This window comes from Motacilla alba, chromosome 7 (genome assembly GCF_015832195.1).
Source record: "Motacilla alba alba isolate MOTALB_02 chromosome 7, Motacilla_alba_V1.0_pri, whole genome shotgun sequence".
In the NCBI taxonomy this organism is placed as follows: Eukaryota; Metazoa; Chordata; class Aves; order Passeriformes; family Motacillidae; genus Motacilla; species Motacilla alba.
Window position 1 is genome coordinate 4715896 of NC_052022.1, and position 27365 is coordinate 4743260.

Sequence of the window (27365 nt, forward strand, 5' to 3'; positions counted from 1 at the left end):
TCGTTTCTTGTGCTCTTCAGGAGTTTGCCTGTCAGACCTTCTGGAGGTTTGATCCTGGGAGCAGCTGAAAACCTCAGTCTTTTCTCCATTGAGCCTCCTGATGAAGCAGGAAACATGTCTGTGTACAAGAAACGTGTTGTTCAAGTCATGGCTCCTAGAATTCCTTTTTCATGTAAAAGTTTGTGTTGTTTATCCATGTGTATATGAAGTATTCTTTTATATAAGAGCTCCTATGAAGGGTCTTGCCAAGATGCTTGCCATTCCTTATAAAAACCTATTTCTTATTCCTGTATATTTATTAACTTTTTCAAGTTCTGTTGTAACTATTTCTTCCTGTCAAATAAGAAATGAAATTATAATATTATGAGCGCACTATGATAATACAGGCTAAGGTAGTGGAGAGGCTCAGAGGTTTTCACATTCCATATAAATCCTTTTTTCAAAGTCATTTTGTTCTTTGACGTGGGAAAGAAGGAAGGGTTGTTTCAGTGGGAGCCTTTGAAGGCTTTCCACAAGTGAGAACATTTTTGCTCATGTTCACACTGGCACTGGCTGTCAGCAGCTGAAAGGGCACCTTGTTGACTCTGGTACAGGGCTTGTCACTCTACACACACAGCGGGATAAGTGATGGTCACTTTGACCCTCCACCCTGACATTTACATTGAATCCACGTCAGGCTGTCTGGAAAGAAGGACCGCTTCACCCTGGGGAATGTCTTTGCATGTTTCCTCCAGCTTTCTAGGAGGTGAAGGATAATTGTGAAGAAATGGCTCAGAGGGAGCTTGTTTGGCCTTCGGCCTGCTTTCTTTGTAGGGCTGCTGGGAGCAGGGATTGGCAAATGGCAGGATTGCAGGTAATGTGTTTCTATTAGGGTCTCTCTATTGTGTTAGAGAAGGCACCTGGCTATTCTGTGGTATTTTTGAGCCATTAAGGAACATAACTATCATGTCATTTTGTAGTTTGCTGAGATAGATATTATTCTGTGACCCTTTGCTGATTAGATAAAAATTGACTCGGGAATATTTGGGTGTTTCTCATTATCTGAATATTTCCTAAATTTCTCTGTCCATAGATTGTGCCAAGCTTGGATTTGAATAGCCTTCTCTTGTTCAAATCCTGGAGGGAACTTGGTGTCCCCCCTCTTAATGGAAATATGTTTTTGGCAAAGAAAGAGCCAAAAAGAACAAGAAACAAGACAGTCCTTAAACTTATCACCTGCCCACTTCCAAAAATACTCCAGGATTTTCATCAATCAGTGGATGTTTCTTGTCTTCTTGTTATTTATTCTTATAAATATTGACCTCTTATTAAGCAAAATAAATATTTGCTTAGCAAATTGTGCAGCAAATAGCTGTAGCACACAGCAAGTCCAAAAAATATGAGGAATTCTTGCAACTGTGTGGTGTAAATAAGGAATTTGAGGACCAATAGTATGGACAGAGAACTGGGATGTCCAATGTCACTCCACAGACTCCAAACAAGATTCCCGTGACCTTGCTGGGTGGGAGATGTGCAGACTGAGGAAAGTTTACATATGGAATTTAAACATTTGTGGCTTAAGTTGAGCATATGGTGCTTTTACTGACAGGTACCTCTGCATGTGCCTTGCTTATGGATAAAGCAATTAGCTGATTAGTAAATGCTGAGTAAGTGATAACTATTATGCCTAGAGCTGAAGAAATACACATAAAACATCTGTATTCCTGTTTAGAATGCTGCATGGGAGCATACCAGCAGCTCTTTAAGCCCCTTTGCATTGTGGAAGCACTAAACAGGGTTTGGTAGATCTTGTGAGAGATTTTTGGGTTCTGTAAATCAAATGTCATGACTTTGAACACAGCATTACACTGAACCAGGTAGGGCAGAAATAAATGGTATCATAATAATATTTTTATATCCTGAATGCAAAACTCTGTTTACTGTCTTGCAAGACAAATCTCAAGGATTTTGTCTGTAGTTTAGTGTGGCCAAAACGTAAATGTTGTATTCTGTGCTGAGTTCTAAAAATGTAGATTTAACTCCAAAGGTATGAAAGATTTCGAAAGTATTATATAAAAGTCTGAAATTCATAAGTAGGAAATGCTGTGCATGCTTTTTCCTCACATCTCCCTTTCAGTTACAGTAATTTAGGTTTTAGTGTGTGATGAATTCTGTCATAAATTACTACCAGAATACATTTTTCAGCTTTGGAGTAAATTTTGCTGAAATTAATATGGAAACCCTCCCATATTTCAGTGAGAGATCAAAGAAAATCCCAAATGGAAAACATGCTTTTGAGAGAGGGAATAAAGTAGTTCTGAGTTCTTAAATTCTTGCAATAAAGATAACTTAATTAAAATCAAAGCAAAACTAATTAAGAACTGAAAAGGAAGTTTTTTGGTTGCATAACATGGCAGGATGGGTTTATTATCATTGCCAGGATTCCTGGTCATACAGACAGGTGATGCCAGTGGATCCCAGTGGGAATGTACAGCTGGATTGCAGTTTTCTGACCACTCCTTTTGGCCTTTCTGCTCTTACTCTTCCTGCTCTTTTGCTTCTGGGAAAAACAAGCAAACAAAAAAAAAAACCCTATTTTGGCAGGAAATTCCTTTTCTCTCCTATGAGTTTTTTCTGGGTATGCAGCTAAGGGATAAACCAGCTGAGGTCTATCGGTTTGTTGTTTTTATTCATGGATTTCATGGTTCATTCCTTGATCTAACCATTCTCAAGTGGAAAAAGAAAGCATGTTCACACACATCCTCCTAGTCCATGTGCATCGTTTCTTGCCCTCTTCCTTGAAAATGGAGAGGAAATTGAAAATTTCAGCTTTGTTTGTTTGCTTGTTTCACTTGAAACAAAATGAAATTTTTTTTTTTTTAGTGTAAAATTAAAGGAAATCAATGAGTGAGGCATTCTTACTTCACACTGATCTTAAGGTATTGCTATAAAAGCTTTTAAATATGATGTTCTGATGATCTGTACTCCTTCAGCATTCATTCCCATCGTGCTTGTATCAAATCCTTCAAAAGCTTCTCTAGGAATGTGCTTTTTTGGGTTAGCGTGCACATGTGGTTTTTCTGAATATTTAGTGAAAGCCTAATGAGCAGGCTCCCTGCTCTAGTGGATCAAGACTTTATTAGGCTGAGTTTTGCTCTTTGAAGAGCGTTGCCATATGGGAGGTTTGTTTTTTTGGGCTCTCTCAGGTGCTCTTGGCAGATGGAGCTGGAAGCGCTCGGAAGACAGAGCACCAAGCAGCTCCCCTGCAAGCGGCTGGGGGGTCACCAGGGCCACAGCAGGAGCCTGGCAGATCCACAGAGTGCCCAAGCAAGGGACTGCTGGAAGTGGGAAGCACAGTTCTGGAATTCAGCAGCTTCTCCGGGCACCTGGTTCCTTGACCAAGGCAGTTCTTAATTAGATTCACGGCAAATTGTTTCCAGTCTTGTGACAGAGCTGGAGAGCCTCAATTACATAGATGTTATCTGCCATTTAGTTCTTCTCAAGAGCCCTGTTGACCTGCTTTTCTTCATTGCGTTCCCTCAAATAGGAAGGATCCAGATCCCTGTGACCCTAAACAGTGACCACAGGCAGTGATCTTCATCCCTACTTATTTAGGAGCTGAATGCAAGTGTACAGAGGCAAATGCCTTTTTAATCCAGGAGCATTCCTGGTCCAGGCAAACATCACTCACTGCCTTGTGTGCTGGTTGGTTGATTGGTTTGTTTCTTTTTTTTCTCTTTTATCATCATAATGGAATTTTGGTTTTCCAAGTTCCATGTAATTTCATACAATGTAATTGTAGTTGCTTTCCTAATGAAGGTTTTGAGCTTTGTCTTCTTTAAAAAATGTTCATCTCTTAAAAAAAAAAAAAAAAAAAAACCAAAAAAAACCCAAAAACCACAAAAACACCATGGTTTTGGCTGTGGAAGAAGCATTGACTTTAAACAAAGGCACCAGATTTTCTATTTCTTTTTTTAAACTTTCCTTCTAAGAGGCACTGCCAGGTGTTTGCAGCATAGGATAGGAGCATAGGAGTAGTATCCTTAGGGAGGCAAGGCTTTCATTTACCCATAGAGGGATGATTTCTCACCATCTGCTCTGTATCTCAGACAACTGGGATGTTAAAAACGTGAATTTTCCCATCCTCTGGGAGCTTTCCTGCACAGCTCACGTATTACAGAAAGAAAAAGATGTCACTGAAAAGAACTGCTTTACTTCTGGGCCATCATAGATGACTATTTTTCAGCATGAGGGCTGTTGTGATTTTTGTTTTATTTTTTTAAAGCCCACTAATTAGTGCATGTTCGTAATTAACTGGTCAAATTCATTCTGTAAAGAAAACAGCTGAAAATAAAAAATAATTCTGTGGTTATGCAAAACAAAAACATTTGAGAAAGCACTTTCAGAGCCAATAAAACCCTGAGGTAATATTAAGCTGCTCTATTCTAAACAAAATCTATTTTCAAAGTGTTTTATAAGTTAGTGTTTTTTCACTCTGCTAAGTTTTTCTCAAGGTAGAGAATATAAAAAGCTTAGATCTCCATAATTTCTGTATTGTTGCATAAAATGGAAAGCAAGAATTTAATAGTATGGAAATAGCTTAATTTTTTCCATTTTTTAAAAAAGATAGCAAGCAAGCCTTTTTTCAAGTACAAACATTCAACTCTGAGCTCAATGCGAAATTGCTTTTCAGAACTTCTTTATATCCTGTTACTTAGGCTATTTTCATAAACTTTGCCCAAAAGAGGAGCCAATGCAAGATGTATTTCTTTTTTTTTTTTTTTTTTTTTGTGTAGACATGTGTGACCATCTGCAGATTTGAAAGAAGCAGTTGCACTGAGGAAGGGATAATCACCCTGTGCCAGGTTTTGTTTCAGACAAGATTTCTGTTCTATAGGTGCTGGACACGGAGTTATTTGGGGTGGTTCACTTGTGTGACCTTGACTGTAGAAGTGTTTCCACAACTTTGCATTTCTATATTTATTCAGTAATATTTTTCACTTAGTTGTCAGTTCAGAAACCTCTCTAAATAAATAAATAAATTTGTTACTCTTAATAATGAAAGAACTTTTAACTGCTTTTTGCTCTGAGGAATAATCATTGCAGAGCTGAATAAATAAGTGGACATGTTTGGCAATGCTAGTGTTAATATTTCCAGGTCTGTTGGAAGCAGATGTGCAATGTGAAAATTAGAGTTTATCCTGTAGTAAAAGGGGTAATGTATCATGGATTTCAAGAATACTCTAAAACCAAAATTATAGAGTTCTTCTGTGTGTTTCTTACACTACTCTATATCTTTGAAATGCTAAAACTTGCCAAACTCTCTCCCTCTTTCCGACTTCCAGGATGGTTTTTCAAGATGTGCTATCAAAGCAGGGCCTTTAATCATCTCCCTGAAAGCTTGAAGCAAAACCACTCCATGTAAACTTCCACTCTTAATTATCCAGTTGCTCATTTTTGCTGTCGAGGTGAAGGAATAAAGATATAACAAAAATCCTTTCATTCTTGCAGGCTTAAAAGAAGTTGTGATACAGTTATTGTAAGAAATTTAAAATATATCTACATAGTAGTTGCAAATTTGGCTGGTTGTAAAATTGAATGGCGTCAGTAGTTGAGAACCTGACCTCGGAAATGAGGCCTGCACGCAGGAAATTATTAAATTATTACTCTAATAAAGGATTCTTGTTGTTCTTTTTCCTTTAGTGATACATCCCATGGCTTTTGGAGGAATTAAGCCAATGGAGAGATCTATGAGTGGATTGGGTTTTGTCTCCTCCTTTATTCTTGGTTTTATGTCTTTGTGGCAGTATTGACTCCAGTGAAGTTATTTCTCTCTTGTGCCAGTGTAAGAATAATGAGGAAACCTTTTCCCAGCAATCTGCAATGTAACCTTGTGGAAGACACTACTGTAATTTATATATTGATAAAATGAATATAATATATTGCACAGAGGTTTTGTGAGCTTTAATTAATATTAGAATAGTTTTACATTGAATAATGATGGAATGGTCTTGAGTTAATTAACTCCAGATCTCAAGGACATCAGCCTGTGGTGGTTGAATACAGCAGACAGTGTGGGTGTGCCAAACTTCCAGAATTGCCCTCTTTTAAAAGCCATTGTTTTCAAGGTGCTCCAGTGTTGACTTTGAATTCTTTGTTTGCTAATTTGTCATGTGAATTATAAAATAATTTTCATATAAAATGGAGGAAGGATTTGGTCATTGGAAGGTGTCTAAGGAAATAGTTAAAATAGATATGCTTATTTAAGTAGAACTTTGACTACTTGCAAAAATACATCTTTGAAAATTTGATTACTTGAAACAATTTAAAAATATTTTCTGTGCAGGAGAGGTAAGTTGGGAGCCTCCCTGCTGGTAACATGCCATTAAAGCTTGTTGGTTTCTATCTAGTGAGCAAATTTACTTCATGGTGAAATATTTAGAAAAAAACCAGATTCTCTTAAAATTTTATTCTATATAAGTATTTCATGGTGATGTTGTTCCTGTCAGGTTTGAAGGGTGATGGGCAGCTCCCATTAGAGTTCCCAAAGTGAGGGTATCAGATACCACTAAATTATTTCTTCATATCATTCCTATCATTTGATTTGATTTTTGCTTTTTGAATAATTTCATCTTCACTTTTGATTTTCATTGTGCCTTTTTTTTTCCCCCTTCACCTTTAACCATTTCACTCTAACCCATTCTCATTTCCAGAAGAGCATCCCTTGTGTGACGTAGGGGAGTTCCTGTGCCACGATGGTGTCACTTGTGTGTCCTGGCACTGGCTGTGTGACGGGGAGCCCGACTGTCCTGATGATTCTGATGAGTCCTTAGACATCTGTAAGTAAAGGAGGAGCTGCTCTTTTCTTTTATCTCCCTTTAGGCTGAAACGTTTTCAGTCACACTGACTGTGCAACTGAAAGGGCAGATTCCATTTTGTTTTATCCATCCTGTATGAATCTTCTTGTTGAGGAACAGCAGGTTGAGTTGAGCAGGTTACATTCTCAGTGTAGGTGAGAGACACAAGCAATGGATGAGATGGAAGGTGTTTTGTTCTTGTGCCTCTCTGGCATGAGCACTGGCACTGGAGCATGTGTGCCCTCTGCTCTCCCCGAGCTGTCCGTGGGCTGAGAGGGGACAGGCAGAGTCAGGCACAGGAAAATGTGCTCCTCCAAATACATTTAGGGGGAGCTGGGGTGGAAGAGTGCAAAATATTTTCCATACAAATATGAAAAGCGTACAAACATCAAAGGGAAGAATGAAAGACGATGTGAGAGCTGTGAGGAGGGAAATAAACAAAGAAAGGAAGATGATGGAAAGCTTTAATAAAACATATTTAATTATAGTGAAGACCTTTTTGGGGTTTTTTTTTGGTTTTTAATGTGGCTAAGAGCTTTTGAACACCAGAGTAACAACCTTACAGACTTTTTTCTTATCAGCCTTGTAGACTACTGATGAGGTGTTATTAAATCTTAATGTTCCCTTGTTTCCTGTGTTCTGAGGAAAATGAGGGAATTTCCTGATTTTATCCCCAGGATAATCACTTAATGTAAGAGAAGAACCATGTATTTTGTATCAAAGCAATACTGACAATCAGGAAGGCTGGAAATAGGGTTTGCTGCTCAAAGAAAAGAAAATATCAAACATCAGACAGTGTTTAGGAGTCTAATCTTTAAAATGAGGGACAGAAGCTCAAGATGTCTGGGAGCCATTTCTGTCTAGGCAAACAGTGCAGTGCTGATTGCAGCCTTCCTGCTCCAGAGCTTGTTCTCTGCTACTGATCAGAAAATTGCCTCGGGGGCTGTGGCAAGGGTGCTCTGATTAACCACCCTCCCCACACTTTGGGATTCTCAGCCACAACATCCTGCAGTGGGAAGTGTTGGGTGCAGCTGGGATTTTGTTACTGCACTGCTGACTGATTGCCCCTTTCTCGGATGTGTTTTCAAGCACAGTGTTAATATGTGCAGGTAAAAGTTTTTCTAATAATGAATATCGAGATTGGAGCACACAAATGCTCACACACAGAGTTTTTAACTTGCCTCCTGATATTCACCATGTAGTTCCAAATCAAACAGCTTGCTGGATGCCCAGGTATTTTCCTCTTGAGAACTTCACATGGTTTGTAAGACCTGTGTTCAGTAATTCCATTTGAAGTTGTGGCATACTAAAAACATGGCATTTGTAGTTTATTGATGGCTGGAAGAAAAGAGGAGGGAGCGGGAAAGAGAGTCTACACTTTTCCTAACATCAACCAGCGTGGTCCTCTTGGAAACTCCTTTTCCTTTGCAAATGTGAACAGTTTATGTCAGATGCTTTCCTTAGGCTGCCCTAAGCCAAAGGCAGGAGTCAGCACCGTGGCCTTTCTGGTTATAGAGAAGAAAGGTGTTTGAATCCTTACTCTTTTTCACCTTCCATGGCCTTTTGCTGAGGAGCTGCTGGGTAATAAGGTGCCTGGGCCACAGCTGAGTGTGTGAGACAATAATTGCCTTAGGTCTGCTGCCCTCTCAAGCTCTCAGTGTAACTCAGCCCAGGACTGAGTGAGAACCAAGTGATAGCGCTGGGGCACTGGGTGAAACTCTGTTACATAATTGCTCACAATTTTGGTTTGCACTGGATGGTTCTGTATTTTTTAGCCAGCACAATTTTCTTTCAAATTGTTGGAATATGTCTGCCTACTCTGCCTTCATCAGGTAAGTTGTTTCTCATTTAAAATGAATAAAGTGCTCCTGATTTTTCCTGCTGATACTTTGCACCATGGTGTCTGTAGAAACTTATAAATTACATTAAAAATATTCTTATGATATGTTTGATCCCTGGTGCTAATGCCAGGGACACAGCACATTCAGTTTTCGTGCACAATGCCATGTGTCTGTTTTAGCTGAATTTGTCAGCTCTTTTTTGACTTGCACATGATGAATTTTTTGGTGTAGCCTGACAGATATTGCTAGTTGTTCCTATAGCCGTAAACAAATGGATTTTGATTGATTTTCTGTGGATTTGTGCCTAGTAATAGGGTTTTCTGGGTTCTAATAATGTGCAGGCATTGATCAAAGCTTTTCCTGCAAGTGGAAGTTCTTAACTTCTCTCCTGTGGGGATTCCAAAGTGTAGAAAAGGAGAGAAATTCTCAAGCTGCAGCTTTTCCCATGGTGAGAATATGAGAAGTCTTATTAGTCTCATCACTCAAGCATCTATTTACAGAAAACATCCAGGAACTAAATATCTTTGTGAGCAATCTCCTGGTGATGTTTTAACCAAGTTTTGCAAAGGAACCTGAAAGCTGTTTGGCTGTACAAACACACATGATATGCCTGCATCAACTAATTGTCTCAGGAACCCACCTGAAATCCTGCAATCTAGTTGGTTATTAGTGTTTATTATTGTTTGCAAGGAGATCTGGGATGGGACAGAAAAGGGGGAAATGGTGACATCCTTATTTATTGTTGGATTCAGTGTCTGTTGGCAAAGGCTTGGGCAGGGCTCTGTGCAGCCACAACTTCCTGGAGCTCTCAGGGGTGGCTGGGGATGTCCTGGCTCTGCTTGTGTCTTCTTTTCAGGCAGCAGAAAGCTTCCAGCACCAGTCTGCTCCCCTTCTACTTCCCTCCTTCCTCTAAATGGTCTCACAAGCAGCTTGGTAAAATCACAAGTGAACTCCTAGAGCACCTACACTTGTGTTCTCTTCCATTTCTTAGCAGCTCTAGCTCTCTGAAGATGCTGGTTTTTACAGTACCAAGGTACCTCAGTAACTTTTAATGAATAATTCAGTGAACAAATTCTGTTGCTTTTCTGTTCCAGAGTTGCTCATGAGAAAATTGATTTTTGAAAAAAAATAAAATGTATTAATAAAATTCTTGACCAAGTAATTTTTACGCTTTCTTGGGTGGTCTCTCAGTTGTTCATGGGTTTTTTGCAAATAGTCAGGATTCAAAAATCAATTTACTCAACCTAATCAGATGACGCTGGGTTCTTCAGTAGGCTAAATCAGCAAGCTCACTCAAAATCAATAGAACTTTATCAGGCAGCCCAGAATGTGGCCAGACAGTTTGGCTTTTGCAGATAGCTGTGAGTCTGGAGGTTGATGCAAATGTTCAGAGGCAGGGCTCTGTTAAAAGGAAAGAGAAAATGTCTGCCTGAGACTCACCTGACACGTGATTTTGGATGGACAGTTACAAAACTCAAATCCATTGTTGAAAAGCATAGAGTTTAAAAACATAACACTGACAACAATTTGTATGTTTGTATCATTAACTGACTGCACTACTGTGTGCTGTAGGCAGTTACCACTTACAAGCATCAATGCAATACTCATTTTCTTGGGGATGGTTTTAGTGGTGTTTTTGAGGGCTTTTTTTGCTTGTTTGTTCTATTTTTGATGTTTTAATGGGATTTTTTTGGCTTTTTTTGCCATTCTTGCCACCAGTGTTGGTTTTAAGCTGTAAGTATTTGCCTATCTCAGCAACTGTAAGTAGAGAACTTCATTAATTTTTTGTATCTTAAAGATCCAGTTTAAAACATGTTTTTTACCTGTGTGTTTTGTATTCCTCAATTGTACCTCTCAATAACATATTCATCCTAAGTAAGCCATGCCCAAAGAATACTGTGGTTTCTGAAACCAGACAAATATTTGATGTGATGTGCTATTACCTGCTTTTCTCCTCAGCCTCCTGCTAACAGAGCTGAGATCTAAAAGGTGCATTGGCAAATTACTCCTTCCATTTAGTACTTAAGGCATTTTCTGTGTGTTTGCAGCTTCAGAACTCATCTGGCTTGCACGTTGTTTTCAAATCTCAGCTCACCAATGCCTCTCTGTCAGAATGTATTCTGCCAGGGCGAGGTGAAACAAAGGAGCAGGGAGAGAAGTTGCTTATTTTCTACGGCTTCTTTGTGAAACTGTGCACACTGATTATGTTTGGGTTTTGTAATGCTGGGTGCAGCAGCTCCAGCAAAGGCTGTTTGTTGTCTCTCAGCCATGGAGAAGAGAAAGATGCTATAACAGTACCTGACAGCTGCCCTGTGAGGAGACACTTGAGGTCTGGAACGAGGTTCCCCTGAGCTCCTTTTGTGTCCATCTGTGTCAGAACAGGCAGCAGAGCTCTGCAGCAGCACAGCTTCCCATTAGAACCATCTATGACCCCAAATACTGCTTGAATGCCATGAATAACCCAGAGGGAATAAAACCCCACAATATCAGATCTCCCATTAACAGAGCAGCACTCTAAAAGGAACTGCCAAGTCCAAAAGTGCTTGATGCTCATTTATTTTAGCAGCAACAAAATCCTGAAAACATTTCACTCCTCACAGCCAGACTGCAACTCTTGTCTCTCCCATTGTCCTCAACTGCCCTCTGTTTGTGATCCTGACACTGTTGCTCTGGTATTTGAGCTTTCCTAAATGTTATCCAAATACTGTTTGCATACCTTCCACCCACACAATTTATCTGTGGCTGACTGGCCCTGCGTTGAAGTAACTCGGGTTGCCATTAATAAATCATCAAATTTGAATAGTTCCTGTCTTTGGTAGTTTGAGTAAATGTACCCTTATTGTTGAATGTTGAAAGTATTTCTGATAATTATCTTCCTCTGGGATTTTAGGGAATGTCAGTGTCTATAATCATGATTAAACTGAAGTTGGAGGAGCAAAAGAAATGCAGCAACCAGAAGTGCCTTGTTTAAAAGCTTGAGTCTCACTTTGGTTGCTAAAAGTGTGCCTTTCATTCTCTGGATGCTAATTATGGGAGACTAGTTTCAGAAGCTTAAAAATTGTTAATTGGGTACCTCTGTTGTAGTTCTTTTACCAGCAAAGGATAAGATAATTGGATGCAATGTTGCTCTTGTGGTATGAAACAATAAAGATAAAAATTCCTAAAGCTCCTAATTCTTTTATGAGTAGATTCATTGAAATTCAATAGAAGCTGGGATCCCGAACCACTCTTTAGTAGCTTTGGAAAATCCCAGCTCAATAAATAATGTGCATACATTGAAGGTGCACTGCCATGAAGCTGCTAAATGTAAATTAAGAAAATGCTGGACATGAGGGGAAAATGTGTTTTCACTCTTTATAATTTTGGTGTGGGTAGTTACTGTTGAACAAGGAATCTGCTAGATAAAATAACCTCTTTACACCTATTTTTCAGCAAGATATTTGAACTTGTTGCTGGCCAGATATTAATTTAATCTGATTTGGGATGATGAATGGGTACTCCCTTTTTTTCCTCTGCATCAGGATTGTTCCTGTCAGTAGTGTAGAACTTCTGTTGTAGGAAATGAACCACAGCAAAATGACAAATGTCAACAAATTTTATCCAACTGCTGTTAGTTTACATAAAATTAAGTTAAATGCTTAATGCAGCAATACAACATTGCCAGCTTTTATGTTAGCTGGTGAGAAGTGTTTCTGACAGAACAAGATGAATGTTTTGAAGGAGTATTAACTTTCCTGATACTATTTTTACAGACCTTAAACAAAACACACTTCCCACTGAGGCTCTTCTTGCAGTTTACCCTGGCAAAGCTTCTGTGGTTGGTGAACACTGGTAAAGAAAAGACTTATAAAGGCATTTTTCTTCTTCATGGAGCCTTTGCCATCCTATTTACTGGCACACAGCCTGTCAGGGCTGCTGGCTTCATCCCATCCGGGTAGTTTGCTGTTGGCTCCTGGAAAACATCTCAGTGACTGTGACCTGGGCTTCAGCTTTTGACCTCATTTTTCTCCTTGCTCCATCATTTTGAAAACCAGAGAGCTCAGCCCTTCCAGGAAATGTGGTTTTGCTGGGGTGATGGGATTGCTGATGTTTTGATAGTTAATGGGGTATTAGAGCCAACAGCCTGGAAGAGATGGGTGTCCATGGTGCTGGTACCCTCTGAGCCCTATGGGAAGGTTACCCAAAGCACCCCAGTGAGACAAATCCTGCACTGCCATCAGTGTGGAGGAGCTCAGCCTGTTCCACTGGGGTGTTTGGGGCTGCTCTTGATGATGCCCAGTTGTCATCCTGCTGGGGATCATTCCTGGAGGATGTTCCTGCCTTTCTCTCCACTGATTCTGCTCCTTTTCCCTCTGCGCTCCCCATCTTTGGCTGCTGGGGAGCACTTGCCTGGGGCCAGGGGATAACTTTGTTGCTTTTACTTCCTGCAACAGCCAGCATATAGGCAGAGCTGTTGAGGCTCCAGAGAACATTTAGAGGCAATTCCTTTTTATAATTTCCCAATGGGCTCTAATGCTACTTTTGAGGCATGAGCACATTGTCCCATCACTGGGATACAAGCATTTGCCTTCTCTGCATAAATTAGTTTATTCACTTTTTTTTCAGGGGGAGTGACTTTAAATACTTGGTAGGATTAGACAGTGTCAGGTAACACCATGGGAACTAAAATTTACACCAGACTGAACATAAGGATCTTGGAAGAGCAAGGTGTGAGTCTGTGCAACTCGAATCAGAAATGTAGAGATTCTCATTCCTGGTGAGTCAGGCACTGCTGCCTGAGCTCTAAAGGGCTGGCAACAGCAGCTTGGCCCCCAGCAGCTTCATTAAATGTGAGGCTACAATTTCAGCTTTCTGAATAAAAAGCAATTTTCCTTAAGTAATTATTTTGCAAATGTTCTGCTACACTCAGGTATGCATTGGAATATTTGGCAGGGAATAGAATTACTTGCTTCTGCTAATTTTTAAAAAAACATTTTAAAGACTAAAAATGCTCTGTTAAATTTTGTGCTTTGTTGGTTTTTCTTCTTCCCACTTTATTTTCTATTCTGTGTATTCATTTCACTTTGTTTCCAGTCTGAAGGTTCTTCAACATTGTCCTTTACATAGTCCAAACACTCAAACCTGTTCCAGCCAAATATAATTACCTTAAAAAATAGTTAAAGACTGAATTTTATTATCATTCCGGAGTTGGTGTGTTACATATGCAGATACTTAAACAGTTATTTATACCTTCAAATATAAACTGTCACATTAACTCCTACTCTAGGGAAATGGTTTTGGTAAGCTGAGCTCATTTCTGGTGTGCTAGGAATGATTTTTGCCTTGCAAATATATAGCAGAAGATTTGTGTGGTGCACAAAGAGTTTAAGAAAGGAGAGTTCCTTTGTTTTTTAAATGCTTTCAGTGCATAGTAAGAGGATAACCTTATGCAAGATTTTCACTTCTATTCAATGAAGTGCTAGAGTTTGTCACTGTCTGGGTACACTAAATGCAGCTTAATGCATAAAATCAGATTCCATTTTGCATGTGCACATGGTGCAAAATATTCAAGATCTTTAATTATGAATTTGGGGAGTTGATGATGTCAAAACCACAAATTTTCTACTCTGTGTCAAAGATGAGAACTACACGTGGAGGAATCATGGACCTGGTATTGCACAGAAACTCGACAGCCCTGGCAAGAGGTCCAGGATCAAATAAGTGTAATTTCCGTGGCTGTGTATTTTCCTTTGGAATAAAGTAAGCAACAAGAAGTTCAGTGTTGAAGGATGTAAAGGTCACTGTATCTCTCAGTGACACAGTTATTAGAAATACTACCTCCTCTTTTTTGCCTGTGCCTGATTATCCTGAGCATGATTTTCCAAAGTGATTTATGGGGAATTCAATTAAATGACTGCTGGCAAAATGAGCTTCTTTTGAGGTCTGTGGAAACATGAAGATGTAATCCAAGGCCAGCACAGAGCCTTTGAAGGGTGATACCCAATACCTAAACCTCTGAAACAGCTCATTTATGGATTAATTGCTTGCAAAAATTGCAATTCCTACACAGAAGCAGATCTAATGTGATATATACTCATAAGATGAGAAAATGAAAAGATCAATCTTTTGCAAAACCTATAAAAGTAAATTATACTTTGAGAAAAACTTTGTTTTTAAGTTTTTTAAACCCAAAACAATTTTATTTTCATGCCAAAGCTATAAATTATACCCCCAAAAAAAGCCTAAAAAAAGAATTGTCCATGGGGAAAGAAGAGATGGAACAACGTGGCACGGTTTGTCTTTCCTGAGGTTGTGCTGGCTGTTAAGCTGAGCCTAATGGCTTTAGTTTTTCTTTCTAAGAATTGACCTTCTTGACAGCATTTGGCCACAAGTAAGACACTTGTTTTGGTGTGAGGCATGGTTTGAGTGTGGGCTGTCTGTCAGGTACAGAGGCAGTGCTCTCTGCTTGCACAGGAGAGATGTCTCCGAGCTAAACAGGAGCCCTGTGGATCAAAGAACTGCACACTGAGATACACTGGGGCAGAAAATGCCCCCAAATGGGCCAGGAACTGGTCAGTAGGAAGTGAGGGAGCAGAGATGTGAGAGGGGTGTTTGGGCTTTTTTTCAGAAGCCCTTTATGATATTTTGGTCCTCATTTCTATGCACATTTATTTACAATCCATTTAAATTTTGTTCTATTTAATTACAGTTTTATTTTTTATTTTCTTTTCTCCTCTTTCATATTTATGTCCTTGCAAATCTCTCAAGGCCTTCTGTACATCAGTTGAGCCCTTTCACTGTAGCACTGCATTTTCACACAGTATTTTGTTTCTCCCTAATCCTTGCTGTTGCTTTATTCATTACTTTCACACTTTCCTTGCTTTTTTTCTTAGTTCTGCTGACAAACTATTAAAACTGCTATGAAAACTATTTTTAATTTCCCATGTTCCTTTATTTTTCCTCTCTCATCATCATCAACAGGTTGCCTTCCCCCTCTCATAGGTCTCATCAATTCTGCTGATACCTAAACCTACTCATTCATTTTCTGTCCCAGTTTTCATCTTCCCATTAACAATCCTTTGTGCCTTGCTGTCCTGTGATGCTCTTGTTCTAGAATCAACATCAGGAAAAGAGAGTATTTTGGGAAATGAGGAATGCACCTTTTGCAGGATAATTCAGCCAAATCCCAGAGCTGATTGTGAGGGTGTTGATTTTTAGGCTGTCATTTAGGCTTTCTCTAATCCCAGGAATAGCTCTGGTATAAGGGAAGTGGAGAAATTGCTGTATCACAGCAATGCCTAATCAATAGACATTGACAAAATGTAGAAACATATTTAGGAGAAAACATAAGCATATAGCATCATCAAACCCCTTCTTGGCTCTGCTGACATCAAAAGGTAATTTTTGATAACACAGGGATTTAGAAATTACAGCAATCTTGGGTATGAAATGGCTCGTTGAAAGGTTTTTATCTGAGGTGATGCTACTTCACCCAATTGCACTGAGGCTCACTACAAATGTTTATAATTATAATGATGCATCTGGCCTGTAGATCCTACACTGGGAGAAATGTCACGGACTTAAATAGAGGTCTGGATGGATTTCTTATTTGTCACTTGAAATTGCCAGGGTAATAATAATTTTTCTTCTCCTTTGAAATTACCGATGAACGCAACTCTCATTAGAAAGCAGATGAGTTTCTGGAAGAAAAGTAAAATTGCTTTTTTTTTGAAAATAGGGCTGTGATTTAAAGAAAGAGTTTGTATATGTTTTTAGTGATGACCTGACATAATTTCAGTCAGCAAAGAGGGCACTTTGCCATAGATGAAGAAACAGTGCAAGACCAAAACCTCTGCTCACAGAGTAGTGCATAACTATGTCAGAGGAGTGGAACTTAAAAAAGCAGAAAGGGAAAAGATAAAAAATAATTTTAAACAAATTGAGATTAAATAAGTATTTAATTCCTTATGTTAACTTACAAATGTACAGGTCTAATCCGGAGAGTCCATGTTTTAGCAGCCCTTACTCATGCCCAGGTAGTTCTGGGGGGAATTTAACTGTGCCAGAGGAAACGTTTTCAAGCCTGTATTGCTAAACACCTTCATGTCACGTTATTCAAAGATGCATCAGCATGCATGTGCAACCACTTTGGAGGACTGTGAGCTGTGCCCTCAGAAATGGGTCTTAAACTGTGTGTAAAACTTGGAATATGCCCACTATGAGGTAATTTCAAGTTAGTTTTACTCATGAGAGCAGCCTTTTATAGGACTGGACCCAAGTTTGTGTTTATACTTACAGAGAATGCTAGATGAACTTTTACCATATTCCATTTATCACCTCATTAAAGGCACAGGCATAGCTGGTAATGGTAGATATGCAATAATGTGAATTACTTCAGAGTAAAGATGTGGCAAACTTATTTTTCATTATTTCACTACTGTAACAAAATCTAGGAGTGGGAGGAGAAACCTTTTTTTTTCGTAGTATAGTAAAATTACCTCTGAAGTTTTTCTTCTTCCTTCACTTGTTAAGCATTCACAAATAGGCCAGGGCTGCAAGAATTGTCTCTTGCTGCCCTTGTGCTCAGGCTGTGGAGAATATTGGGATGGCATTTTCTAAGTCATTCTTTTTTTTGCTCTGCTTCTACACCAGGCTTGGGATCTTTGAGGCAGTTTTAAAAAACTATTTAGATTAAAGTTGTCTAAGGTGGTTCTCTTCTTTTGCAAGACGTAGCTTCCTTTACAAGTGTGCTGTGTAACCTGAAGCCAGTGAGCATAGATACCAAAAACCAAGTACAAATAATGAATAGCATAAATAATAGATGCATGCTCTGCTATGAAGAGAGCAGTTATATGGTATAACACCTGTTTGGTTCAATAACAAAGTAAAAAACACATTATCCTCTACTGAAATCTGACTGTATTTTCATTGAAAAAATAGCAACTATTGTAATTTTGCCTTTCAATGGATGTGTCTCCACCTTCCTAACCCTTTTCAGTCCCAACTGCTGCTGGCATCCCTGGCTCTGCTGTCAGTCCCTGGGAAGTCACATGCAGGAGGACATGAGCTGAGGCCACAGTGTCAGCATCTGCTTTGTCCAGCATATGAAATTAATAATGGAACGTGTTCAGACACTGTTTTCCATAACAACAAAGGCTTTGTTCCATTGATTTGTAATTCCAAGTTTGAAATGAGACAATTCAGTTTAGTTAGCAGCCTTATTTTCACAGTTGGGTTTTTATTCAGTGACCAGTAGTAAGTTCTCTGTAAGACAGAGAATAATCTTCTCTCTCTTTCCTCTTTACCCAGAGCTGGGTTTCTGGATGGTTTTTTAATTTCTGCTTGCAGATGTAAATGTACTGAAGGCTGTGGTTTGACTCATTAGGCTCCTCTAACACCAAGTCTCATTTCTTTTTGGCTGCACTGGAGAGGTCTCCGAGGTCAGCCAGGTCAAAGCTGCTGATTCTGCAAGTAACCATGAAACCTCTTTCCTGCTAGCAATCCCAGGGATTTGAATGTGCCTGATGAATAAGGTCACTTAAAAATGAACTACCTTTGTATTTACAAAATTATTCATTTGCCTCGTTCTCACCTTCCTTCACGGTGGCTTTGGCCTGGCCTTCCACCTGAGTCACTCCTTGATCTGCAGCGGATGTCCTGCCTACCCTGACTGTGTGACTTCATGGCAGGAGGAGGAAATTAATAAAAGATCATTAAGGTGTGAAATCAGAATCTTAAAGATGACTCATCTAAAATAGCTAAAACATTACCCCCAAAACAAACAGTGCCATTGATCCTACTTAATTACATGCTTAATAATTTTATACCTATGTAAAGCACATTGACGATGCACTAATCCATTTCATATTCACTGCCACCACAGATTTTCTCCTCCTTATTTGCTTTGAATCTCATCATTATCGTGCACATAAAACTAGTATTCTTAGAATTTTTATAGTGGTATTTCCATATAAAATGAGGAAAAGTCTAATATATGAATACTAAACAGCTCATTAACATGGTTTGTAATATATTTATTCATGATAAAAGCAGCTGAGAAATGCTGATATAAAATAGTTCTTTAGTCCCAGAGTATGTCTAAGATTAGAAAAATCATGCCTCGGATAATAAATACTTCAGGGAAAACAGGAAATTTTAAATACAAATAACATCAAATAAAGAGCTTTGTATGCTTAATTAAACACATTAACAGATGCATTTATTTCAGTTAAATAATTAATATATTACTAATACTAGCAGCAAGAAAATTTTTGTGCTTTAAAAAATTACCTGAAAAGGTTTTTATTTCAGGAGAAAAAAATGCTGCTTTTAAAAGGCATTAAAGACATTCTTATCTGGAAGTGGCACAAAGATTGTCAATGATCAAATTACACAGCAAGCAAAATGCGTGCAAGGAGAGCCTAATCTACCATGTCAAGAACCCTGATCTTTAAATTTGCTCGCTATGAGCAAGCCACTGTCTCCAGCCTAAGGAGCAGGATGGGCTTTGGAACAATTTAAGTGATGAACGGTTCCTCCTCTGTCCATGTGCATTAAATGCTGGTCCTTGGAGTTATTTTCTCTGACCTTTCAGCCATGCTTGCTGTGCCCAGGCCAGAGGAACAGGCTGTTGTGAATTACCTGTCCAGAACTGGCCCAAGGCTGTGTCACAGAGAAAAATCTTGCATTCACTGGAAGCATTTTACAGAGTCTGGAGAAGAAGTTTAGGAATATATTCTGCAGGAATAATTGATGCATTGAGGGTTTAAGTTGTTATAAATAGGTGATTTGGTATAGATTTAGCTATGTGCTTCTCAATGCATTGAGGGTTTAAGTTGTTATAAATAGGTGATTTGGTATAGATTTAGCTATGTGCTTATTTCCTTTCTGGAAGTGTTTTATACTGACCCGAACCCAAAAGCTTTTGCTACTATTTAGTTGTTGTTGGGCCATATTGAGTCAGCTGAAGTTTCATATTTCACATTATCCATATTCCATAATCATATTCAGGATTCCAACCTATTAATAAACACTGCTGATACCTCTAAAAAAGGTCAGGGAAGGTCCTTAATCTTCACTCAAATAGAAAATTGTATAAATGATTATTAAGAGCAAAAAAGAACAATGTTCGGTCATCCAAAATGTCAATAAATAAATATCCAGCCAATGGTTTCTACTAGAAACACATCTGCTGTTGTTTACAGGAAGTATTACGTAGCACCCTCTCCACACTGCTGAATATCCCCAAATTGGAAAAATCCTACTGATGCTCTTTCGGGTTTTTTTAGATAAAAGGGAATTTCTCCTCCAGTTTTCAGATTGGGTTGTTGGGGTCAAGTCACCAAAGCCAGAAAAAGTGGAGTTAGCTAGAGAGAGAATTAATTCCTGTATATGCAAGGTGGGATGCAGAGCTGTGGGGAAGATGGGGCCATTTTTGATTTCCATTCTGCTGTGAAGGAGAGGGCACAGTCCTGGTGCTGCCTTTGGACTGTTCCTTTCCTTGTTTACCAGCACAGCTCACAGTGGTGGTGCAGATAAGCAAGAATATTAGAAGAAGCTGTTTCACAGCTCTGCTCTTTAGTCTGCCACAGGAAGGGATGCTGGAAGAAGGACTTGGCTAATTCAGTGTTTCTGTGAAGTGTGGTGCTAATTGGTTCAAGCACGTATATGGATTTAAACTTTTTTTAAAAAACATTTTGTGTTTTTCTACAAGAACTGAAAACATGAAATAGATAAATGTTCCTTAATAAGCCAGAAGAAGGTCAACTTTGACTAACCCAAGCTTAAAGAAAAAGAGGCTTGGTGCTTTTTTTTTTTTTTTTTTTTTTTTTTTTTTTTTTTTTTTTTTTGAGCTGATGATAGGTTGAAATGATACATATTATATTCCTTGACCTTTAAGGCCTGCTCTCTGTTTTTTGGCACGCTGCTGTCAGGAGCAGCACCCAGAAAGATGAGAGCACGCCGTGGTTACACCTCCAGCATCCATAATGCAGCCACAGGCAGGAGGGGGAGCACAGCTGCTGCTGCTGCCCCTTGGAAAACCCTCCTGGGGCTGTGCAGGACAAATGGCTCAGCAGGAGCCCTTGGCTTGGCAGGGGAAAGCTGGAGATGGAGGAGCTACAGGATCAGATTGGTTTTCAAGGCTTCTCACAGCCTACCCAGGTCAGTGAGAATGGAGCAGCCTTCACACCTGAGCCTGGATTATCAAGTCCTGCTGCCAGGCAGAGTCGGGCGCTCCTGAGTCACTGCCCCATCACTGAGCACTTTTCAGCTCCTTTTCTTACAGTCAAACAGCTTTATCTTGTCCTGTCTGCATCCTACAGTTGTGTGGTTCCTTTTGGGTTTTTTGTTTGTTTTTTTTTTTTTTTTTTAAGAATTAGTTTTCAAAAGGCTTAAAATAGTTTGCTCTAATTGGGAGCAATCCAAGTCGAGAAAGGAAGAGAAAATTGCAGTCATCCAGACAGCCCAGTGGCTTTTCTGGGGTAAATCATAAAGCCATAAATCATGGTGTGTTTATTCTGTTTTTCTGTGACTCAGCTGCATTTGTGGCTACATTTTAGCTGCCAGCAGGCTTATAATTTTGAGTGTATAAAAATTACTTTGCGATTCTTTAGGGAGATTTCACTTTTTTCAGCTTGATTTTTGTATGACAGTAAAGAGCTGACAACCTTCATGCACAGTCAAGGGAAATGTTTCTTTTCCATTGTGGAGAAGAAAGCTAAGAGACATGTAAAATTGTACCTGTGGAATGTACTGTGAGGAAAAGACAGTGATGCAGCACACATAATTACCTCAAATTTTCATTTTTTAAAAGAAATCCATGCTTCATAGGGGTAGAATGGTTTGTGTTGGAAGGGACCTTAAAAGTCATGTAATTCCTGCCTCCTGCCATGGGCAGGGACACCTTCCAGTAGACCAGGTTGCTCCAAGCCCTGTCCAAGCTGGTCTTCAACATCAGCAGATTTTGACTCCTTTCATGTATGACCCTCACTGAAAGGGGTTTTTTACTGAAAGACTCCTAACACTTGTTAAATCAATGTGAAAATTTTCTGAGGGCAGAAGGAGGTGTTGGATTTAAGGTGGATTTCATATGGTGTCTGTTGGGATCTCTCTTTTGGTTTTGATCTCTGTTTATCATTTTGTAGCTGTGCAGAGCAGCACTTCATTGGAGGTACTTTTAGTTATGTTTGAATTGAAAGATTTCTTTCTCAGAGCAGTGTGGAAGAACCTTGTCATTAATGTGTGTTTGCATGTTTCCATAACAATTCTACCTGTGTGAGGAGCCCCGCTCCTGGAGCTGCGGAGTGCAGGGTTCAGTTAAACCTGACAGAAGATCTTGTGCTGCTCTGAGCCCCATGCCTCAGGGAGAGCATCTTGCTGTCTTGATCAAAGATATGTGCGTGGTCCACCTGTAGCCCTGCAGGTCAGCAGAGCAGGGCTCACCTGGCATCCCCCTAGCATGGCACTGTGTGGTCTTTGAAAGGCTGAGATCACAGGGTGTGCCCGGGGTGCTGCTGCTCCAGAGCACAGGGGTGGGCAGGGCTCCTCTCAGACACAGCCTTATTAGTGGTACCATGTAATGAACCTGGGGTGCTGAAGGGATTTTGCCTTATAATGCGTCAGGTTGACTGCAGGATCTCTTTTATCAACTGAAATTACCAGAATAAAGGAGTGTATGCAAAACCCTCTGTGCCAAGCACCAAAGGTAATTCCCATCGCTGTGCAACGGCCTTGGCACACGCGCTGCCCACGTGCCCACTTTATTGTTACTTATTTGTAATGACAGGTTGGTTCTAGCAGGATGTTTTTAGCTTGTTAGAGCTGCATTAGTTAGTCTGCAGCCAGCAGTAGCATTTGGAAAGTGATCCATGCCCTCCCCAGCACACTGCTCACCATGCAGTGATCTTTGGTGTGGCCTCCGTGCATGGTTGTGCTGAGCTCATTAAGATGTCTCAGCCTCGAAGAAGGTATCAGCTATATTAAGCAAGGAGTCCTGGCTATAAAAACAAATGCAGCATGGCGTGGAAATACATTAACATCCCCCGGTTCACTGTAGCGTCGTGTTTTCAGGGAAACAAACAAAGGAGATACAATCAACTGAGCTGGCATCAGCCCAGTTACTCTCAGCAAACAGTAATAGCTTTTCACCGGGTTCAGGGTTGGGTCTTCTGCTCATTAATATTCCTCTGAAGGCACGCAGGATCTTTGCTGCTGAAATAAGGAGTGAATAAAATAAAAACTAGAAATGTCTCAGAGCTGTGCCAGGTGTATTGCTGGGACATGTTTAATAAAAAGCTTGGCACTGGTGTGAATGGTTTCCCTGCGGGGTCAGGGCCTCCTCCAGCCCCCTGCAGCACAGCTAGTCACTGATAGCACTGCAGTGCTCACCGTGGTGCTGCTGCTCGTTGTAGTTGAGGACTCAGATTAGTTAAAACCAGTCTTTTCTGCAAGTCTGTGTGCTCAGGGTGGCTCACTGACAGCAGCGCTGGCCAAAACATCTCCAGGTAAATGTCCTCTGCCTCGTGTTTTGCCAGAGAACTGGGAGGGTGTACAGACAAATCTGGATGAACGTGGCTTGTGCAAACCAGCCTTTTCTCCCTGATCCTCGTGGCACCTCCAGTAGTCCCTGGAAAGCAGGATTCATCCTCCCCAGCAGCTCAGGCAATCACGGGCTTTTAGCTGGCCTTGGGAAGGGTTTGACAAAAATGCACAGCCTGCTCTTAGTTTGGGCTTCATGAATCCTTTGTCTACAGAGCTCAAGTGCTCAGTTTAGTCTTTTTAAAGTCTGGTTTGTAAATCCTCTACTGGTAACTGTTTTTCCTTGCTTTTTCTCTTCTCTCCTCCTCCAGAGAGACTTTTGGAAGGCTGTTTTAGCACGGATGCCATGAGGCTGATTATGAACTGCAGCTAATTCTGGCATCTTGTAAATATCAAAACAGCACATTTTGTTTTTACAGTAATGCACTAAGGTCAAAATTGCCTTTCTATTTGAACAGATAAGCATTTCATCTTTGTTAATATCCACAACCTAAAAGCTGTAGGAGGATAACAGGAATTTTTAATAGTGATATGTTGATGTTTCGGCGTGCTCTCTGAGGAGAACTTCCGAAGACAGAAATATAACATGATGGTATAGCATTCTGCTGTGTGCCAGCTCACTCTGTGCTCTGCAAGGAGCTTTATGCGCCGCTTTCTAGACATTGCACTGGGAAAGAACTAGTCAGTGCTGTTCCTGGAGATGTTCTTAGCTCTTGTTTCAGCATTGCTCCCTCTTTTGTTAACATCTCTCCAGTTCCCAAGCTGTCTTTTCAGATTGAAGTCTGATGTCCACAGGACATTTCTGTGCAGTAGGGTTTTCATATTGCTGACTCAGTTGGCATCGTTTCCCTGGTATCATTACATCCTATTTACTTTATGTGTGCATCTGTTTAGGTCTCATGCTCCCTCGGGGCATACAAGATCACTAATCTAAGTCCTCAGCTTTAGCTCACCGCTTTCCTGCTTTTGTGGTTTGATGTGCAGTATAAATATCATTGTTGCTTCAGCACTAATGCACGATTTAAAAATAATAAATACCCCATTTGCTGAAGGCTAATAGTCAATTCATTATGTGCTGCAATATCACCAGTTACTTCTGTGAAGGATTTGTTCTCTCAGGAGGTGGTTTTGTGAGCTTTGCCATGCCATCCAAGCTGCTGCTAAGTGATGCAGTTCTGGTTCTTATGTTGCTTTTTTGACAAATTCTGCTGTCTTTTTGTGGGTTTGTGGGTGGCCACAGTGCCTCTGCAAGTCAGGACAGCCACTCAGCCCAGGGTCATGCTTTGAGTGGTGGAAGTGTGGTAAAACCTCCTATTCTGGAAGACAGCTGGACCCCTCTCAAAGGGAGGTTGTTTGGAGGTGAAGGACAGAGGCTCAGGGTATGTCTGGGGTGCATTGATTCAATATTGTGTTACCCCCAACATTGTTATCAGCATTGTCTATCTATGTGAATTCTGGTCCTTAAATATGACTTTTTTTTTTTTTTTTGATATTTATGTTTTTCAGTTATTTTTTAGGGCTGATTCATTCATGAGCAGTGCTCATTTTAGTCTTGCATTACCTTGAGTCTCTTCTATGTTTTTCCTTTCTTTCCGTATAACCTATAGCACAGGATAGTGATCACTGCTTTTTTCATATTTATGTGGACTGCAGTGGGAAGGTTTAGGTTGGACATTAGGAAGAATTTCATTACAGATAAGGTGTTTAGACATTGGAATGGGCTGCCCAGGGAGCCATGGAGGTGTTTGAAGAAAGCCTGGATGTGGCACTAAGTGCCGTGGTCTGATACTGGTCAGAGGTTACACTCAGTGATTTCAGAGCCCTTTTCCAACCTACTTGATTTTGTCGTTCTTGAGTTTTACAGTTTGTTTTTCTAATGTGAGTCACCTGGAAAGTTTTTGTTGTTTCAACAGAATTTTCACCCCACATTTTGAGGGGCAGCATAGCCTGTGATAGGTTCAATTTCAGTCCTGCCATTAAAAACCTCATAGAGTTACAAATGTTATTCTTTAATCACTCAACCAGGAAGGGCCTGAAGGAAGGTTGGTTAGGTGTGGCCATATAAATGTGGCCAGTATATTGCAATATTAGCTTTGGCATAACATAACCAGTGCTTTCACACTCTTCCCAGAGACTTTTTACACAGATTCTCACAAATTAAGGATGCTCTGAGAATTTCCACAAATTGTGGGAGGATAGGAAATGTGTTAGTCCCACATTTTTTGAGGATTTTTATCTGTGAAGTGTGTGGAAACATGAGTAGAAAACAAGAAACATAAATAACTTGCTTGATTTCAAAATATAAAGTAGCACATAAAGAGTATTGTTCTGTCTAGAAAAAAATTATAAAGGAAATAAGTTTGATATTTTAATTATTTCCAGGTTGTCTCTAGAAGGAAAAAAGGTTGATGTTTTCCCCTTTTTGTTTTTTTGTTTTGTTTAGCAGTGAGGTGGAAGAAGGAAGATCATCACATTTTGTGGGGAGCAGTGGTGTAATCAGTTTATCATCTTGTCAGCATTTGATAAATACTTTTTGGAGGAGATCCTACATGAAAAGAATCTCAGATGAAATAAAAAAGCATGGCTGTGGAACCTCTGTGGAGTTTAGCCAGTAGATGTCACAGATATCACATGGGAGATGTAGCTACAAGGCAAAGCAATTTAGTTTCTCTTAAAGGTAATTCAGGTGAAGATTTACCTGAATTAACCGTGGGCACACAAGAGCCAGACGCGTGGGCACACAGGAGCCATAAATAAATTGTCTCTTGTAGTGGTAGCTTATTCTGGAAAAGGTTTTTGTGGTCCCTCAGATGAAGTGTGTGAGTGTGGGGAGAGAAGCAGGTGCTTTGTCTGGATGTGTTGGCATAATTCTAACAGAACACCAAGAAGAAAGCAAGGTGTGAAAACAGTGACCTTGCTGCACGAGGGAGTCACAGAATCTGAGCTACCACTGAGGTTCGAAGAGTTTCTGAGCTTGACTCAGCAGACTGATATCTTTTAGGATGACCCTATCTCTTGGTGGTGACCTATTTTGCAAGTAGGTCACAATCACTTAATTGTTTGAACAAATTCAATATTTGGGGGTTTCAAGAGTGATAATATTTGATTGCCTGTACCCATAGCCTGAGTTGGCAGTGTAACTGTTGTGAGAGCACTGAAGTCCGTGAAGCAAGACAGGGAAAAGCAGCAATGGAAATGTGGCCTGGTGACACATTTCAAGGGTTGTTTCCATACCCTGCACAGGGTCCTGTACAAATAAACCTTTCTCCTCTACTATTGCAGGACTCTAAGGCAGCTTTCTGGGGTTTTTTTTTACTAGAAATGTAATAAATTGTATGAGTAAAACATTTGCCCGATGTTTTTTTCCAGTAATTATTTTTATTTCATAATGTATAGGATCACAGTGATATTTACCTTGTAAAATAAAACAGGTTTCAAAATGATCTAAGCACATATAAGGGGAGCAAAGTATGTTGTGTGCCAGAAATAGTAGGCAGAGGTAGAGTCTGTGGTGACTTAATATTTGGCAAGTTCCTATCCCATCTACATTTCCTTCCACATTTACACAAACATGTTGAGGTTTTTTCACTGTTTTTCAAATCTGGGTTGATTCAGGAATGGTAGTTTGTTAGATGATGGTTTTGTAGCAACTGCCAGGCTTCTGTCATGAGGATGACAGAATAATGTGATAATTAAACTATTGTTTATTCTTCTTGTCCTGCAATCATCATGTACTTCCAGACTTATCATTTTGGGACATTTGGGCAGGTAAGAGCCACTGCTTGAAGTGGTGGAAAATTTGCAGCTTGTAACAGGTAAAAGGTAAATTAAGCTGCCTAATAACTTGGACACTATTTTCTCTATATTAGGCAAAAAAAAGCCTCCCAACATGAAGTGCTCTACCTGATATGTTGTGCAAAATATAATGAAAGAATTCAAAAAACTTTCTGTCATGATGCACGATCAGTTCAGGTGCTCTAGAGGATGAGGGCAAGGACCATGTAATGGTAATGATTTATGCTAATGATTTAATGATAATGGTTAGCACTGGTGCACACAAATTGCTAATGAACCAGGAGGCACACTTGTAGGCTTTCCTGAGCTTTCTAGAAAGTCTTTAATTTCCAAGGTAGCAAAGAGAGATGCATGGGCTTCTTCAACTGGTCACAGC

At 39.9% G+C, this 27365-nt stretch overlaps 1 protein-coding gene across 2 annotated transcripts in view; it reads left to right on the forward strand.

Moving 5' to 3' along the window:
• Positions 1–27365, forward strand: part of LRP1B (LDL receptor related protein 1B) — a 623792-nt gene that overhangs the window by 153897 nt on the left and 442530 nt on the right. Inside the window, exon 2 of one of the 2 annotated variants that reach the window (XM_038143324.1) lies at positions 6693–6818. The exons of the other annotated variant lie outside the window; for it this stretch is intronic. Coding sequence (XP_037999252.1) covers positions 6693–6818 — 126 coding nt within the window. The remainder of the gene's footprint in view (positions 1–6692; positions 6819–27365) is intronic. 2 annotated transcript variants of the gene reach the window in all.